The sequence below is a fragment of the Mastomys coucha genome, unplaced genomic scaffold, assembly GCF_008632895.1.
Source record: "Mastomys coucha isolate ucsf_1 unplaced genomic scaffold, UCSF_Mcou_1 pScaffold20, whole genome shotgun sequence".
Taxonomy (NCBI): Eukaryota; Metazoa; Chordata; class Mammalia; order Rodentia; family Muridae; genus Mastomys; species Mastomys coucha.
In genome coordinates, this window is record NW_022196903.1 from 18868325 (window position 1) to 18887243 (window position 18919).

An 18919-nucleotide genomic window follows, 5' to 3' on the forward strand; every position below is an offset into this window, starting at 1 on the left:
AGACTGTTAAATTGATTGTTGTTTTATATCAAACAACTTCTATAATACTCATTTTTATTGTTATAATACTTTATAAATTTTAAAGAATTTGACAAAAAATACCCTATCAATATGTACTACATTTGTGAATATGTACATCCAAAAAAATCAATAAACTTTCAAAAAAAAAAAAAAGAAGTCGAAATGGATAATTATGTGGAAGATTTTGCCGCTCAACAACATTTGGAACGTGGAAAGCGTTTTTTCAGTTTTGTTTTCTTTAATCTAATCAGACTTTTGATAAATTCTTACTAAGGAACTACTGAAGGACTGATTTTCAATTCTACTGTGGAGTGATGTTCATCAATATTAACCATACAAAAGAATTGCGATGTACATTATGAGATGCATAGTCTTAATTCAACATGTCTGTTAACATATGATATATAATCAGATATCTGTAATTTATGGCCAAACCATCCCATGGTTTAATGACCCAGCGAAAACAATTATAGTGAGTTCATGAATGGCTCACACGGTTAAGGTGACATAGTACTTTATTATTAATTAATTCTTTATTTACCTAAGTTATTCATAAGTTAATGATGCAAAGTAAGGAACATGAAGAAGATGCAGAAATTAAGCAAAATAAACATAAGAAAGTTAGAAATAAATATATGTATATTATAGAAGTGTATTTCTTAATGAATTTTAAAATGGCAGATTTTTTTAGAATTTGAATTGTATAATAGGGCTTAAATAATATATATGCCCCAAATGAGCAGAAATTCAAGGAATATATTATTAGACAAATCATTCAATCTAAAAATGAAAAACCTATGAGATTTTATTCAATTTTCCATATGCATGACTTGAATAACAACTTAAGGGAAAACACATTATTTGCTGTCATTGCTTTAAATTAGCCAGTTTAACAATCATCTTCAATGTATTTCTTGCAGGCTGAGTTAAAGAAAAAATATTGAAATTTCAATTCTTCCCATAATATTCTTAAGACTAACCTTGAACCTTTATGATGAATTATTTTGCACTGAGGACCACTGGCTCAAGTATTCTAGGGGCATTGTTTAGGCAGGAGATGATTATCATTGGTATTCAGGGTTTGCCCTGTCTATGCCCAGTAAGCATAACCCTGATGTCCTGTCTTTGGGTGCAGTCATGACTGGCTAAGGATACTGACATTCTTCTCCCTCCACACAGCCTCTTTCAAAGCGTCTTTCAAATCATTACTCTTTTACTTATTAAAATTCAATCTCACTCAACTATTTGAGGAAACTGATTGGCAAATACAAAGCACCTCTTCCTAGGGTCATAAACATTCCATGTTCCTTCCAGGCATCAGACATGGCAAGGGGGGACATCAGAGGACTCACCTGGCATGCATTATAAAGTAGCTGGTGTTCCAACTTTTTAATACCCAGAATCTGCTGGAACATTTCGTAGAGCTGCTCCTTACTCAGAATAAGTTCGGATACCGCACTCAGGGTCATTCTGTTTGGCTGTTTGCACAAATCTTCTTCTCCCCTGTAAATGGCGTCATATTTGGCTATCCAGGAGCTCAGAACTGTCTCTTTGCTCAGGCCATCTATTTCTGGCAAGCTGCGTACACGCTTTTCTATGTTCTTCTTAAACACCTCTCTGAAATCATTAGCAGAGCATCCTCCGCTCTGAACCATTCTGGCCACTCGGTCACTCTTTAGAAAAACCTGAAAAACAAAATCAAACAACATCTGTAATTAGGCATGGCCATTACAACCTATGCTTTGAGGGTACCTAGCCAGCAAACTAAGTAACCCACAATGGCTCCAAATGGTGTATAACACAACTATAATATAACACATGATAACTTATGAGAGGAAACCCAAATCTCTAAATGGGTTGAAAGGTTGAAAGAGGCTGTAAGCAGTTCTGAGGAAATTGTGAGATAACCTACATACGTCCAACCTGAAGGTCAAAGACTCAGGTGCAAAAGGCTTCTTAAAAGTGGAGGCCCAGTGGGGATGTGGCTCTGTTCTCTGCAGCCTGAGACAACAGTGCTAAGAAGTAAGAGTCACTCAGTAGACACAAAATCCTCTGCCACTTAGAATCTCGCAGTTCCAGAAACTGCAAGAAACAAACTGCTGTCTATAACTCTTGTTCCTCTCTCTCCAGCCATCCACCTCTCTGATTTCACTCAATCGGTTAAGAAAAGAGCTGGAATTACATGGCCAACTTCTGTATGTTTACTTGGGAATTCCAGGTAATGCTCAAGCACAGGAAGGTTTGGAGGCCAACAGTTTTCTAGAGCTGTACATGATGTAAACAAACATCCTATGTAACTGTTAACCCAAAGTTTTTCATGATGCAGACGTCAGGCTTCTTGTCCCTTTCTCTGATCTCATTAGCTCCCCAGCTTTTTAACACTTGTTTCATATCTACAACGAATAGAAGCAAGAAGCAGGGACCACCTGTAAGATACATAAGCATATTGTTGACATATGCATCCAACCATTTTCTCATGGATACTAATCAAATAATACTGCTAATTTTCCTGTTTTCTTCTTCATATGTGACACAAGCTTCTTGCAGAAAAGTCTGAAAAATTAATGTAGCTACCATTTACTGAATGATGCTATTATCTTTGTAGAATAAAAATGCCAATTAAAAGTTACTTTGTGTGTGTATGTGCGTGTGCACACACACATACACACACACATGCATGTGGGGGTTGTGAGCACCAATAGATATCTAGAGGCAAGAAGAGGATGAGGAATTTTTTTAAGTTAGTTTTCTTTTCTACTCATTCACCTTACATCCTGCTCACTGCCACCTTCCCCATCACCCCTTCCCACAATCTTTCACCCATCCCCCATTTCCACCTCTCTGACTGGTTGGGGGGGGTCTTCAGGTATCTTCCCACCCTGGTATCTCAAGTCTCTGTGAGGCTAGGCACTTCCTGTCCCATTGAGACCAGACAAGACATCCCAGCTAGAAGACCAACATATCCCACATACAGGCAACAGTTTTTGGCACAGCCCCAATTCTAGTTGTTCTGGACACACATGAAAGTCAAACTGCACATCTGCTGCATATGATCAGTGAGGCCTATGTCTAGACCATGTATCCCAGCCCATGAGCAAGCAGCAATCCCTGACACTATTAATGATGCTCTGTTATATCTGTAGACAGGAGCATGTTATTCTCTGAGAGGCTCTACCCAGTAGCTGACTCCGACAGATACATACATCCACAGCCAAACAGTGGATGGAGCTTGGGGACTCTTGTGGAAAAATAGGAGGAAGAATTGAAAGCCACAAAGGGGATAGGAACTCTACAGGAAGACCAACAGAGTCAACTAACCTGGACCTTTGGAGCTCTCAGAGTCTGATCTGAGGAATCTTTCTTACTCTCCACCTAGTCCCCTGAGGTCTAGTCTCCTCCTGCACTTGTGGCTTTTGTTTTTATAGTTATGCTGGAAACCAGCCAGCTCCAATGGCCCTCTGAGGCCTGGTCTCTCCATGAACCTATGGCTTTCACTTTTAGTTAGGCTGGAAGCTCACAAGTTCCAGTGGTCATGTCTCTACTGCATGAGAGCACTCAGATTACAGGTCTGCAGGGAACACCTGGCTTGTTACATGGGCATTGGGTTCTTTATGACTGTGTTGCAAGCATTCTTGGCTGCTGAGCCATATCTCCAGCTCCCCTAAATGGCTAGTTTGTTCCTAAAAAATAAATCATAATAATTAAGTACTCTTACAGCTAGGGCTACATAATTTGACTACCCTAACACATCTGCCCATATGTAAACCAGTTACAAACATGTTCAACACATGTCAGGTGACTTGCTTGTCATTCTGTCTAACTAGCTGGCATGTGTGGCCACCTGACCCCCAATTTTTCCCAAATGCTTTTAGTTTTCCTCTTTTGAGTCATTCACCAAAGCTGTCCTTGTTTCCTATCTCAGTCAATGACACTCATATACTAAAGCACTAGTAACTTCTACCTATGGCAACCACATTTATAATATCTACACAAAATGTGTGCCACCTCTCTAGAACTCTAGATCACTTGCGCTTAGAAAGTCTTCATTATCTTGTTTTTTTATGTCTTCAAGCCGAAACAAAATATATTTAAAGAGGTATAAGAACAACTATGGCTTGTACCAATAATCCTAGGACACAGGAAACTGAGGTAGGGAAATCACCAGTTCAAGGATAACTATGTAGTCAGTTTAAGGATAAACATGATTATAAAGTAAAACCCTTGTTTTTAAAAAGGAGTGAAACTAATGGCGTCTTTAATAACTCTAAGTCAAGGAAAAGGAAACTCAGACATTCAATAATATATTTTGTCTGGAAATGACATTTTTTGAGTACTCACGGGGATGCTGTGATTTCTCTTCTTTTTCTTAGCTAATACCGCTTTGCTCATGAGGCACTGACAGCCCATATGACGAACTTTTGTATTTACACCTTACACATAAAAACCACACAATTATATCATGATATCTATAAATTGGGTCTAATGCTGCATGAATTGTACAAATTTGGTCATTGGAATGGCACAAAATCCACACGTAAGACACTGAGGGACTCTGCCCCCATTTGATTTTGATTGGTAAATAAAGTTGCTGACAGCCAATAGCTGGGCAGTGAGACAGAGGTGAACGCTAGGATTCCTGGGCAAGGAACTGAAGAAGGAACAGGAAGAGAGAAACCCTCCAACCCAGGAAAGGAGCGGAGGCCATACCAGAGAGGTGCAAGACAAAGAACACAGCCATCATGTAGGTGCTAGAAACTCAGCCCAAGAGGCCTTTATGTCTGAGTCCAGGGCAACCAAGATGAAATATAGGTTTTAGCAAGTAGTAACTCAGGAATATCAGAGAGGAGTGTGCTAACCACGTTGAATTTTGGAAGTGGCCCAGCCATTGAGCTGTTTAAGGCATATTGAAATATAAAGGCTGTGTGTGTATGTGCATGTGTGTGTGTATATGTATCTGTGTGTGTGAGGAGTATGTGTGAGTGTGTGTGTGTCTGTATATGTATATGTGTATGTATGTGTGTATGTGTGTGTGTGTGTGTGTGTGTGTGTGTTTCATTTGGGAACCCAATTATTGGGGCAGGTAGAAAGGAGTGCCACTACTGCTGTGGGGATTTTGAGTTACTTGGATTCAGTAACAATTAATTAGATATAATTATAAATACACTTAACTGTATGCATATGTGTCTATAATTTTTGTTATAACTCTTTCTAAAGTTGCTATAGATGCTGAGGAATCAAAGCAACACATCCAGGCAGCACTGTTTCATACCATTTAAAGCAGTAACAACAGAGTGAGCCCGTGGTGGCACACTGGTAGAAGGAGGGCTGGTTATTCATGATGTCCTGGTGACACTAACTATGGACAGCTCTTTTTTCCAGATATTCCAAGGGCATCTTTTCAGAGCACCATCCACAGTAGCAGATTTCTAGTGAGTTGTGGACACCGGCATCTCACTGTGCACCTCACCAGAACTCACAGGAAACAGATTCCCCATGTCCACCACTGTGGAAATGCAGTAACTTTATTGTTAATACCATGACACACACTTTTAGTGAGGCCTGGGGTTGGTAGAAGAGGACTCTCTCTAGGACTTCTTCCTTCCTCAGACGTTCACCCTCTTAATTCTTTTATTTGTATTTCTAATAAATACAATTTCTAATAAATTCAATTTTATGTAGTTTGTTTTTCAGCTGATACATGAAAATAACTACTGCTACTACATGTAAAGCTGCTTCTCTAGAAAAATATCCGAAGTTGACTCTTTTAGAAATGGTGTAATGTGTCTAGGCCCTGACCAGCAAGATTTAGACTTATAAGTCTCACTACAGGAAAACTACTGATTTCTAATACTCTACATGAGCAGTTATTCTAGTTTTTTTTCCACTTTCTAATATATTTTTTTTATATTCACTTTCTAATATATAGCCAAGAGCTAGCATTCCCTTGAGTGACTAGTTTTGAAGCAAAGGCACAAACGAACATTGTTGCTGAGTGCTTTGCTCTGATAAAACCATAACCAAGGTTGCACTAACTCACTCTAACTAGGTAACTGACATTTGCTAAATGGTAACAAAATGCTAGGATTCTGCTAAGTGTTCATGGCACATAGATGAATCCATCAAAGTCTAAACCCTTACAAGTTACTGCTCCCAAAAGGGGAAAGACCAACAACAAAAGGAAAAAGGGCAAGGACAATAACAGACTCTCATACAAAAGGAGAGGACGTCAAGGAAATGGAGTTAACTCTGGTGGGAAGTGAGAGCTATACAAGGAGAGCCCAGAACTGGGGTAAGGAACCTGCATCTTTAATAGCCTTTGAACTGTGTAAAGATAAAAGGGGGAAGAAAACACAGTTTGAGGAAACAAATAAGTAGAACCAAAAAGAATAATAATTAGGATCTTCAAAGTGTAATTAAAAAACTTTCCTACTATATACAGAGATTACACATAAAGTCTTATATGACTGTAGCAATATTTTAAATCAGGAAGACCACTGGATATCAGATGAGAGAATGGCCTGTGTGTGGGAGAGAAGTCCAGGTTCTAACTGATGATGTAATGGTTAACCCTGCTCGCCAACTTCATTAGGAATGGAATCAACGAAGAGCCACACCTCTTGGTAGGTCTGGAGAATGTTTCCTGGAAACAGGAACCCAGAGGGTAACACTCCGCTGAGCAGGCAGCACGTCTCCCAAAGAGCATTGCATAGAGAGGGCAGAGTGAAAGCCAGTGCTGACTTTGTCTGGAGGCCTTCACTCCTTGCTGCTGCATAAGTCCATTAAGTTGCTGCTGTGATTGCTGATAAACTGCTGCCATTACAACCTACCTTCGTCAGCCTTTTAACAAAGACTAGACCATCAGCTCCCTAACAATATCCCAGGCTTTCAGAGTTAAATGAGAACTGTTGGGCCATCCAACCTCATAGTGGGTAGATACCAGGTTCTCAGCACCTCCAGTGCATGCCCTGATTGCCCATTCCATGAGGTCAAACTAATTAATCCCCACTGTAATACAGATTAATTTTATCAGTTCTGTTCCTCTAGAGAATCCTAACTAATGCAGGGTCCAGTTGTGGCTAGATGACTAGCATTAATACTGTAAGAAATATCTCAAACTGATATGCCAGCCCAAAGGTAGATGGCAATATGTTAGAGCTAAGATAGAGACCAATGATCAGATGGAGACAGGAGACTTGACAAGTAAAAAAGGTTTACAGGGTTGGAAACAAGGCAGGAAGAGAGGTGATAGAAGGACAGAATACCTTTTGAGTTACAACATATGGAAACTAAGGTGGAAAAATAGGATTTTCATTCTCTTTGTAACTATAATAAAGAATAAAAGTGGAAGAATATATGCACCTATATATATTTTGTTTTGTTGTTGTTTTTTGACAAAATGGTATGTGTAAAAGATAGCAAATTTTATTTGGATAATGGTCAGGAAAAAGCATGACAAAAGCACACAGGAAGAAAAACCCCTATATTTAAATAACTATAAATGGAATTCATACTCCTCACACACAAATGTATCACAGTAGAAGTGAGGACAACCAGGGACATATTCATTCTCTCTCCATCCCTTCCCTCTCCCCCATCTCTTTGTCTCTGTGCCTCTGTCTCTCTGTGTGTCTGTCTGTCTGTTTCTCTCTCTCTCTGTCTCTCTGTCTCTCTCCTTCTCCCTCTCCCTTTCCCTCCCCCTCTCCATTTCTCTCTCTCACCACTGGCAGCAGCTCAGGCAGGACCTACAACAGCAAGAAAGAACCAGAGGCCTCTAGAAGAAACGGATCAAATGAAAAGAGATCTGTTTGTTATTTTCTTCTCCTAGGTCACCTTGGGCTGAGACCATTTTTAGGAGAGTAAAGACGAGGAGACCGCTATGGGAGGGAGCATCGGGAACAAGGCACACTAAAGTTTATATAGGAACCCTAAATTGTGCTTTTAGAAAATGGGAGCAAAAAGGCAAGTGCAAGGGAAGCAGCAGAGGCAAGGCTGGGAAATGGCCCTTCAGCAGTAAATCAGCAGTACAGGATGCCCAGCAGAACAGTCAGCGCTCAGCTCATCCCAGAGGGGAGAAGGTTGGAGTGGACCATGGTGTTCTTGCTCTTGATCCTTTCAACATAGGCCCCGTGGAGACAAAGTTGCTATGAAACAAAGACTCAAGGTCCTCGCTCTAACAGCCGTTATGAACAGGAGCCTGTTCAGAACCATGCCAGTGAACTGGAAGGCTAATTCTTCAGTCCCTGTTGATGCTTGAGGTGCCTGCGTTAAGAGCAGACAATGTCATCACCTCCCAAGAAACCTTAAGCACAACCACTACCTCCTAGATTCTTACCTGAGAGAAGATGACGTAGTTGTTCATGGTCTCTATATTTTTAACATTTCTGAAATGACTTGCTATAAGAGAAGAGATACCTACATCCTCACGCTTCCCTTGAGTCTTCATACCACCATCTCTTCAGGAAGCGCTACCCTCTCTCTATCTCCCACGCATCAGTCTCTACCTTCTTACGCTGCTTTGTCCTTTCAGACCAAACACTATTTGACATCTGTGGGTTATAGGTCTCCACAGAGTCAAAGGTAGGTGCCAACAGGGCTTATTCCAGTTTGCTGATGAGTGTCAACTCTAAAAATAGACTGTCATTTATTAGAAGTAAAAAAAATGGTTTGCTGAGAACGTGGTGACTGCCCAAAGATGACTGACTACCCAGCCAGTGATAAAGACAATCAGGATACAACCCCAGCTACAGCTGTAAACTATGGACGGCTGCAGGAGAGACATCAAGGGACATAAATATCTGTAACTGGAAGCAGAACGAAATCTGTGCTGAAAAGGCGTGGGCTCCAGAGTGCAGAACTTTTGCACAGAACAGAAGGGAAAGACTTCTAACCTGAGGGTATACTTTTTTTTCCCCAAAATATCACCTTGCTTACCATGTTCCAGGGCACGCCACTTTGCTTCCAGCACCCCCACAAAGTGTGACACACTCACCTCCATCTGCATTTAATATGAGCTACAGACTGAGACCCCTGGTACCACTGAGTCCTCGTCTTAAAGTCTGAACAGTATTTGAAATTCACACGTTTGAAATATCTTCCCACACTCACTCTGCCACCAGTGTTAGGTACCAATTCCCATCCTTGAGACTCAGAAAACATCCCAGACAAACCCCTTTACTTTTCTACGGCTACAAATACACAATTTGTCACTATAGTGATCCTACTCCAGGGGTCCTTCAAAAATCTCATAGATTTGTGATTTCTTCATCTCACAACAGTTCATGTCCCTTCCTAGGACTGTCAACTGACCCTTCAGTGGGTTCCCTGCCTTGGGGGATTTCTGGTAAATACCAAATCCCACCATCACGTTATCCAATGTATTTTCTTTTCTTTTTTTCTTTTTTTGGTTTTCGAGACAGGGTTTCTCTGTACAACCCAGGCTGTCCTGGAACTCACTCTGTAGACCATGCTGGCCTCGAACTTAAAAATCCACCTGACTCTGCCTCCCAAGTGCTGAGATTAAAGGCATGCACTACCACTGCCCAGCCCAATGTATTTTCTTTACTGACACCAAAATAATATTAAAACACCACTACCATTACCAGCACTACCACCTCAGGTCATGTCAACTCGGTGGTTCAAGATTAAAATCCCCATAGCATCCATGGCCTTACCACTCATTTCCAATTTCCTATTTCAGTTAGAACTCGCTCTGCCTGTATCTACCTCAATGCTCTCGTCACCTGGGTCAGGTAGGAATCTTACATGGTCTATTTTATCATCATCTATTTGCCTTCAGATCACAGAGATTCCTCCCCAGTCACCCTAACTCGGTTAGATCTTGGTATAAAGCTTTTTTTTTCCTTTAAAGCACATTTCATGTTGCAACTGTAATATCTAATTAACAAGTGGGTTCATATATTTTAATCAGTAAGTCCCACAGTCTCAGAAAGTGTCTCATCTCACTGGAACACCAATGCATAAGTTCAAACACACAGCAAGCCCTTATAAAATAGCTAGTATAGGGCAAGCAAGCAAACTGTGAGCAAGGTGTTTACAAGAGAAAATGACCAGTAGTCTAATTCCTCTATTCATTCTGTTGCATGCTTTAAAAACACCTCACACCAGTCAGGAAGACTGGCTGAGTTTTCCATGCTTGGGTACAGTGGGAAACCATACTGCAGAAAGAATCATGGGAAGAGATGTGAGTAAAGCCAAGTACTGAGAGTAGGAGCCACAGACTATGGTGTAGAGCTGGATGAGAGGTGAAAGATGGGTCTAGGGTGTAATACAATAACAGGGAACCCAGAAAAACACTGGGAAAGAGGGAACAAAGGAGACAATGAAAGAATATTAAAGTAAAGCAGAGTTCAAAGTTGTGAACTCCAGTCACATTCATAATTCATCTATTAACTAGTATAAGACAAGAAATTCATCCATCAACTAGTAGAAGACAAGAGACTTGTTCATTTTAATGGGAGATATGAAAACATCCCAGAGGTAACAGACCGCCATGAATGTTGTCCAAAGGGAAAAGTGAGATTCAGTTTTGCTCAAAATGACTATTTTATACAGTCCGATAGTCATACTCTCTAGTAATTCCTATTATCTATGCTGTTCTTAAAGAATGTATCATACACAGTTCTCATATGTGACCAATATGATACTGTTTGGCGCTGATGGATTGATTCATGAACTGTCACATACCTTAGTCACATGTCCATTCACAACAAGAGCTACCACAGACAGGTAAACTATGGCTACTATTGAGGCTGTTGTAGAGTCGGTCTCTAGTCTTGGGGTGCCCACATACTACTTTTCCACTCTGCAACACAAGATCATCTGTAGAATTCTGCCTAAGAGAGCTCAAAGATACCTAGGTATCTTTGGGAACTAAGCATATTTATAAAAAAAAAAAAAATCCATTGATGGACAGGTAGTGTCTCTCTATAGATCTTGGACATGGTTTCATTTAATTGACACAATTACTCTGTGTTTTGTGGCTTATAATTTTCTTTTTCAAACTAAGGGGTTTAAGCTGAGAAGTGGCTAGACTAAAGACATAGTACCTCCGGGGAAAAGAGCAGGAAACTCAGTGTTTGAACTTAATGATAATACTAGTGTATTTATTTCTCTTACACCCATCCATTGTGCACCCCATGATGTTCTGATGGGCACTGCCCAACACCTGTAGCATTATCAGTTACCTTGTGAAAATTTCACACAATACAATTCAGCATGGGCATTATCAACCTGACATTGGAGAGCTTCTAACATACCTTGTGTGGTATTTTTTTACTCTATATTTTGGTGAAATTTAATTGTACATGGCTTTCTTTCTGTGTACCCTGAAATGACACTCTTCCCATTCATCTGCAAGGCTCATATTCCATAGAGATAATCGAAATCTTAATGAAGTCACAGGGAGCTAATACCAAAATTGAATGTGATAACTATAAAGAAACAGTATCTTCAGTCTGCTCAGCTGTCCAAATAAGATTTCAAATATATTTTTCTATAGAAGCACTTAATATGCACAGTGCTGCTGATCTGAACTGCACATTGCTTCTTTTATTCAAAAGGATTTCATAATGACTAGAAAAACATTATCTTCTTGCCAAATCACTGTGGCTATCTATGAGATGGTTCCTGGGAAAGTTGCCAGCATGTCTTCAGGCAGGGAGATATTGAGAAAGTACAACAGACCCACTTATAAGAGGTGCTTCTTCTTCACGATAAAGCCAAATAGAACTCTGTCTCATGAGTTTCATAATTTTTAATGTCCTTGAAGAATCAATTTTAGAATGCTTTTTCTTAAACTATTTTTCAGATGTTATCAACCTGTGAATTCTGTAACAATGGTAAGTTGAGTATCATTGAAAAAAAATCAAACAACTCTTATTTTTGCAGCATAGAAATTATATTTGCATTGGGTCACTCTGAATAATCAAAGCCAGCCAGTGGATTCTCTGACAGCACTTCAATGGCTTCATTTTCTCTGTTCACCAATTCTCCCATTACCTCCCTTCCCCAGTTCTCTCTTCCATTGTTCTGAAGAACACACTTTCTATTCTAAGAGAAGGAAACATTTGTCCAGTTTTCAATATTCTCTCTATGTTCCTTTCCCAATAACATGTATTGAGGTAAATTATGTTCCAAGTAGGTCATCGCTACTTATACAATGACATATGTTTGCTTATCCTATATGAAGTGGTATAAACAGGTACACAACCTGATCTTGCTGAACATTGAGACAGTCATTCCAAGAGAGTGTGAAATGAAATCTCTGTGTTAGCTTAGAGAGAAAACAGAGGTGTCTCTCAGGCAGTGAGAATACATTTAATAAAGCTAAATCCATTTAATATGCTGGCAGTTAGAAGAAAACAAACAACTTTTTGTTATATAAAGCCACTAGTAATGAATGCTTGCTATACTAGCATTCTTAATGGGGGACTGAGAGACATCTATGCTTATGTGATATATGGATGCATGTATATATGTATATACACATTAGAAAGATGGGGGATTAATATTAGCAGAGGATTTTTACTTAGCTGTGACTCCTAAAGACTGGAAACCACTAACAACCAGCCCCATTTCTTATCAAACGTCTCTTAAAACTGACCACAAATAATCCCCTTTACTAAAAAGCCCATGCAGATAAGAGATGCTATGTCTAGACATTTACCAGCAACCCAGAAAGCATTCACTTCAAAGGACCCTTCCCTAGAGCTAACCTAAATCCCATATATCAGATCTAAAATGCCTGGCATAAGTCTAAAGCTCAAAACTACCAAAATCCTATCAAATGTATTGAAGGGACTAAGATGAGTCTTAGTCCATATGAACAAAGACGCTATCTGAAAAACAGAAAGCTTTAAATAATAAATGGGGCATTCCTATCATGTTGCGAATGGACTCGTCAAACTTGTTACTGGTGGCAGTTGACAGTAAGCCCCGTTTAGTTTGCATTTTCAGGTATTTTGCGAGTTACTGAATGGCTCAAGTTTTGCTCTGCCAAGGACAAAATTTTCTTGGCCCTCTAACTACTAAGACTGTTAAGACTGAAAGCTAAGCAGGAACACAAAAAAGTAGGTCACTAGACACTATCTGGATTTGCAGTCTATGTGACAACATATAAGAATGGGACCTTGAAAGGAGGAAAAGCCACATGTTCCCAGTGAAAGGAGAGCAATAGCTTGTTGTACCCATGTTGACAGAGAAGCTGGAGACGATATTCTATAAGCCATATCATTATATTCTCCACACTACTAGCAGGACACCAGAGACACCTCTCAGATCTGAGGTTTATAAAGCATCAACTGTGAAGATGGCAAGTTAGTTACACGTCATAACCCAAGGATCGACAGCTAAGGAATAAAGTTCCAAAATTTGAAATGAAAATAAAAAGTTCAGTAAAGTAAATCAATCATAAAAGCAGACAGTCTGTAAGTACAAGAGAAATGAGCTGCACACTTGTTGAACGGCTTTTCCAATTTATACATTGTACTTAGCTATTTTTCCACCAGATGGCAACTCTGTATGGAAAACAATATTATTATTATTTTTTTAAATCCTAGATTCTGATCCTCAAAACTGTGAGAGACCTGAAAGTCTTAAATTCAATCACCTTTATAAAATTTGGATTCCCTCACCTACATATACCCTCAGCATCACTGCCATCATCACACTGATATGTAACATTTATAACATGGTTTAAAGAAAGTCACCTTGCATGTTGAACAATCCGTGGTTAGGACTAACATCTCAGAAGCTCTTTGTTTCCAGGAGGTAATACCCTCCCTACAGTTGACATTTTCTCAACTAGTTCTAGTTTCTGTAATAACAAAGAAACTGTAAATTTGCCCAAGGCATCCTTCAAGTGTTTACTGGCAACTAACACTCACCCCTGCCTTCCAGATTACAAATGCCTCAGGTGTCCCACAGGCGACAAAAGTGTCTCCTCAGCCTCCTGGCTCTTTATAACACACAGTTGGTTTTGTGTGCAGGGCATCACTTGGTCCTTTCAGGTCTGTGGCAGTTTGCTTTCTATAGCTGTGATAAACACCATGACCAGAAACAATTTAGGGGGGTATAGGATTATTTAGCTTAGTTTCAGTTCACTGTCTATCCTTGAAGGAAGTCATGGCAGAAACTCAAGGAGCAGCAGACACAGGAATCATGGTTGAATATTGCTTCTTGGCTTGTTCTCATGGCTCGTGCTCAACCAGCTTCATCTCATCCAAGTACTCACCAGGCCAAACCTGCTTGACTGCCAAGATCAGTTGAGATCAAGCGTGTTCAGGGTGCTATGGGCCACTAGCATTCTTACAGATTTTAAGACCAGCAGCCCAGAAGTGCTGCCACCCACCATGGTCTAGGTAGGTCCTCCCACCCACCCCAATTTAAAAAAATCAAGGAAATGGGCTGAAGAGATGGCTCAACAACAGTTAAGAGCACTTGTTGCTCTTCCAAAGAATCCAGGTTCGATTCCTGACACCCTTATGACAGCTTACAACTTTCAGTAACTCAAGTCCCAAATGATCTGACTGCCTTTTCTGACTTCTATCAGTGCCCACCCCCACACACACACATACACACACACAATGCACAAGCACATACACACACACGCATACATGCACAAGCATACACACACATGCACACACACACACACACACACACAAACACTCAAACCTGGTGCACAGACATACATGCAGACAAAACACTTATAAACATAATTTTAAAAGTTCAAGAGAAAGCATTACAGATATGCCTAGAGGCCATTTGATAGAGGCAATCCCCCAATTAAGCCTTCCTCCAGATAACCTTTTTGTCAAAACTGAAGCTAACAAGACCAGTTCAACTATTTGTCTTGTTGGTAACAACTCTTTATGAAACCACAACTCTATCTTCGGTTTCCTGTGATATTTTTCCTTCAAATGACCTTATAATTATCTAACACAACATATTATTTTTCTTCCCACTGGAAAGTGAGACTCATGAGGGCAATGGCTGCTGGATTCATAGCACAACATTTTTCAGGCAATTCAGTATTCACTGAATGAAATGAATTAAAGAACCCCTGACTAACTACGTAGGCAAGATCTCACAATCAAGGAGGAAACTAGTGATGAATTTCCTGTTAGAGAAACAGTGCTGTCGTTCATGCAGTAGAAGACAGCACATACCTTCAGCTGGCTACACAACCTTTTGTGGCTCATTTTGCACTTATTTGGGCTCAGCACCATCCAGTGGGTAGGAAGCCAGCACCAGGGAGAAGCCTTCATGATTCCCTTTGGAATGTCATCTTTGCCTCATTGTTTCAGTGTTCAAATATCTGTATGAGAAACAGAGCATCCTGTTGCTCTAACGTTCATGAGATAACTGGAAGGTTTATTTGGGGTCATTGTTTCATAGGTCTCAGTCTACATTCACTTGGTCATCTGGCTCTGAGCCTGTAGCAGGGCAGAACAGCATGAAGGGAAGTAACATGGGAAAAGCTACTCAGCCCATGACTGCCAGGAACCAAAAAGAGAGAAGGAGCTATGAGTCCCAGTATCCCTCCCGGGCATACCCACCAGACCAAACTGTCCTCCACTTCCAGAAAGTGACATTGCTCTCCAAAAGTACCATAAATGGAGGACAACACCTTGTACACAGTGAGTCTTTACGGGACAAACCATAACATCTTAAGGCCACAGTATATAGGAACTGGAACCTATGCTCCTCGCCTGGGGGGTGCAGAGTTCTGTGTGTGTAATGCTCATTTTTATTTTTTTTCAGTTATTTTCTGTCATCCTGATATGGAAATTTCAATCTGCCTAAAACACATTAATTTTCCTAACATTTTCCTTATCAGATGTGACAGTGGTAGAGCTTGTGAGCTGGAAGAAGCATTTATATGCACAAATCAGACCAACTGCTCACTTGAAATGCACTTAAACTTAACTCAAAACCTTAATGTACTAATAGCAACTGCTTTAATATTCATAATTACTCTCCCTTAATATTAGTTCTGATTACAAGTGTGTGATGCATTCTAGCTAAAAGGAACAGACCCTCTGGTTAGATAAGATTCTTAAGAACTCAAATGTGCATCCGAGCCAGTGGAGGACTCTCTGGAAGCATCCAATGGATCTTCATGGTTTCTGACTGCAAACTTACCTAAGGGAGCCCTAAGATGGGGGTAGGTGATGCTTTAAGTGGGAATCACGATGACTCTGAGGTGTTCCCCTGGGACAGAAAACAAATGCAGGTAACTTGATAGAGGAGACATTTATCTTTTTTTAAAAAGAAGGTCTGTGTTGTATGACTAAACTTAAAGCAGCCAATATCCAACAGCCAAGGGAATTATGAAAACTGCTACACTTTCAAACTTCATTGAGAAAGATGTCCCACATCAAAATCTTCTGAGTAAATAATTGCTTTTCACACAAGAGAGCTGCCAACTCCTTGGTCAGTACTGCCAATGCCTTCAGCAGGAGTTTTTCTTCCTTGGCCTTACACTTTAAGCTTTCAAAACTGTACTCATACCAATAGTTTCTCGTTTACATAAAACTGAAGCTTCAAGCTGGTTATAGTGTTGGCATCAGGACAATGAGCCATGGACTATGCTAAATATATGTATAGGATTATCACTAACTTTGCTACATCATTTGGTCACTTCTCTTGATATTCTGACTCTGAGAACATGAACACTGGCAGTCCTTGCTGCTCAGATGGATCAAGTTCAGGACTTGCCTGGAATACAGCGATAGACTACTTGTTAATATGCATGATGGTCTAGGTTCAATCCCAGTAAACTGCGAAATTAAAAATAGGGTTCAAATAGTGACAATGTTGCAGCTTTATTGTGATGACAACATGAGTTCGTACCTAAGGAGTACATAATTGAACAACTGCACCCTGGATACTGTACTATAGCTACTACTCTACCATCCCTAGATTACTTACAAGCTCTATCCCTTAACATGTATTTCAAAGGCTGGAAGTCATGCATCATTACAAACAGGAATATGAGGAGGTGCAGGTAAAAGAATATAAAAATTAACACAACAGGAAAATCAATAGAATATCATAAAATAGAATATGTGAGAGAAATTTTTATGAGTAAATCACAACTTAGTGCTTATTGTGTATCAATATTTAAATGTTTCTTTTTAGTTATCTGGTTTAATTTCCAGGTTTTTTATTTTCACCTAGAAGTTCTACTGTTTCCTCAATTTGGGATTTGTGAAGATTTTATACACACACGCACACACACACACACGCACACACACACACAAACTCACATTGTTTCTACTTTGGCTAATGTTATTGCTATAACCGAGAGGTGCACAGCAGAAAAAGTCAGAGAGGTCAACCCTGACTATTGCTCAACTACTCCTGACCCACTTCAACCTCTTCTATATCCTTACCGTATTGCTACATTGGAATTATTGGAGAAAGGAAATTACAGTACGAGTGTTGAAATAAGCGTTACCTTGGTTAATAAAAAAGGAGTATGGAAAATTTATAACAGCAAAAAGGACTATGGTATATGGAGGCACCTCACCCATTTATCTCTTATTGCCTAAGTCACACTGCCATGCATTGTTTATTCCAACAGCATCCTGAGTGTCCTGTCTTATCAAGTCCTTGTCCAAAACTGTATTGGACATTCGATCTTCTTTATGAAGCACTTGTTCTCACTGTTCCTTCCCACAGAATGATGCTCCTTATTGTGCTCTCTCTCCTCTCTCCTCTCTCTCTCTCTCTCTCTCTCTCTCTCTCTCTCTCTCTCTGTGTGTGTGTGTGTGTGTGTGTGTACATAAGCAACAGGGTACTTTTGTTGAATAGATTCTTTCCTTCTACCATGTGAGTCCCAGAGATCAAACTCAGGCTGTCAAGCTTGGTATTATGAGCCTTTACCCACTAAGCCATCTTGCTGGTACTGAGAATTATTTTTTCAAGTCCAGGAGTACTTCAGCTTCAAATGTTTTCCGGAAGCATTCTTTGTTTGATCTGGTAAAATCAATCTCCAATATCCAGAAGTCTGTTTTCAATCCTTCTCCTGGAAGCTTAACTCTTTATAAATTGACACTTTGATTTCTACATAAATACTCCCATAAAGTAAAATCAAGTCACCTTGAAGGAAATTAAACAGCCAAGGCTGTTTGCCATAGCCCTGTGCATAGTTCTCAATTTAGTGTACAGCTGGAATACCCTGAACAACTTTATAAGGGTTGAGGCTTGTCTTGGCTCAGAGATTTAAGTGCAGTAGGGCCATTGAGCCTTTTAACTCTTCTCTATTTAGATATGCAGCCTAAGCTTAGAAATCCTGCTCTACAGAATATCGGGAAGGAAGTTAAAGGTTATTAATTTTTAATAGGAGTAAACCCACGACAACGCAAATAAGTGGCTGGTGCAGTACAGAAGTATTAAATGGGGGTACCTTGGGTAATGCAGAGTGATACTACAAAAAATGGTTGAGGGGAAAGAGGCAGAGATACTTCAGTAGAAAACGAACTTGAGACTTGATTCTGTATTGTGCTGGGAAAGAACAGGAGTAAGAGGAGGCATGTGTGACTGCGGGGATCCTACTGAGCATGGGAGTCAGCAGCAGGTCTGGTAGAAAGGTAGAGATAGCTGCTTAGGCAGATCACAAGAGTTAATTCTGAGAAAGGAATTCTAAGTGGTTAAGTTCTCAAAGACAGCAGAGTTAACTACACTGCAAAATATCATCTTACTGGGAGCAGAGGAGATGACTTAGACAGGAAAGTATGTGTCACACAAACAGGAGGACCTATATCTAATTCCCAACACCCATGTTACAATAAAAAGTGAGTGACCTTGAACCATAGTATACCTCTATAATTCCAGATGAAGGGGCAGATACAGCAGAATCTTTGGGGCTTGATGA

The 18919-nt window shown here is 40.0% G+C and overlaps 1 protein-coding gene across 24 annotated transcripts in view; it reads right to left on the minus strand.

The window, feature by feature from the left end:
• Cadps2 (calcium dependent secretion activator 2) overlaps positions 1-18919 on the minus strand; it is a 529581-nt gene that overhangs the window by 330858 nt on the left and 179804 nt on the right. For 23 of the 24 annotated variants that reach the window (XM_031381287.1, XM_031381283.1, XM_031381275.1 and 20 more), the window contains exon 3: positions 1374-1706. In XM_031381287.1, the coding sequence (XP_031237147.1) occupies positions 1374-1706 (333 nt within the window). Of the gene's footprint in view, positions 1-1373; positions 1707-2203; positions 2283-18919 lie in introns of those variants that run through there. The other variant, XM_031381292.1, reaches the window with a different exon arrangement.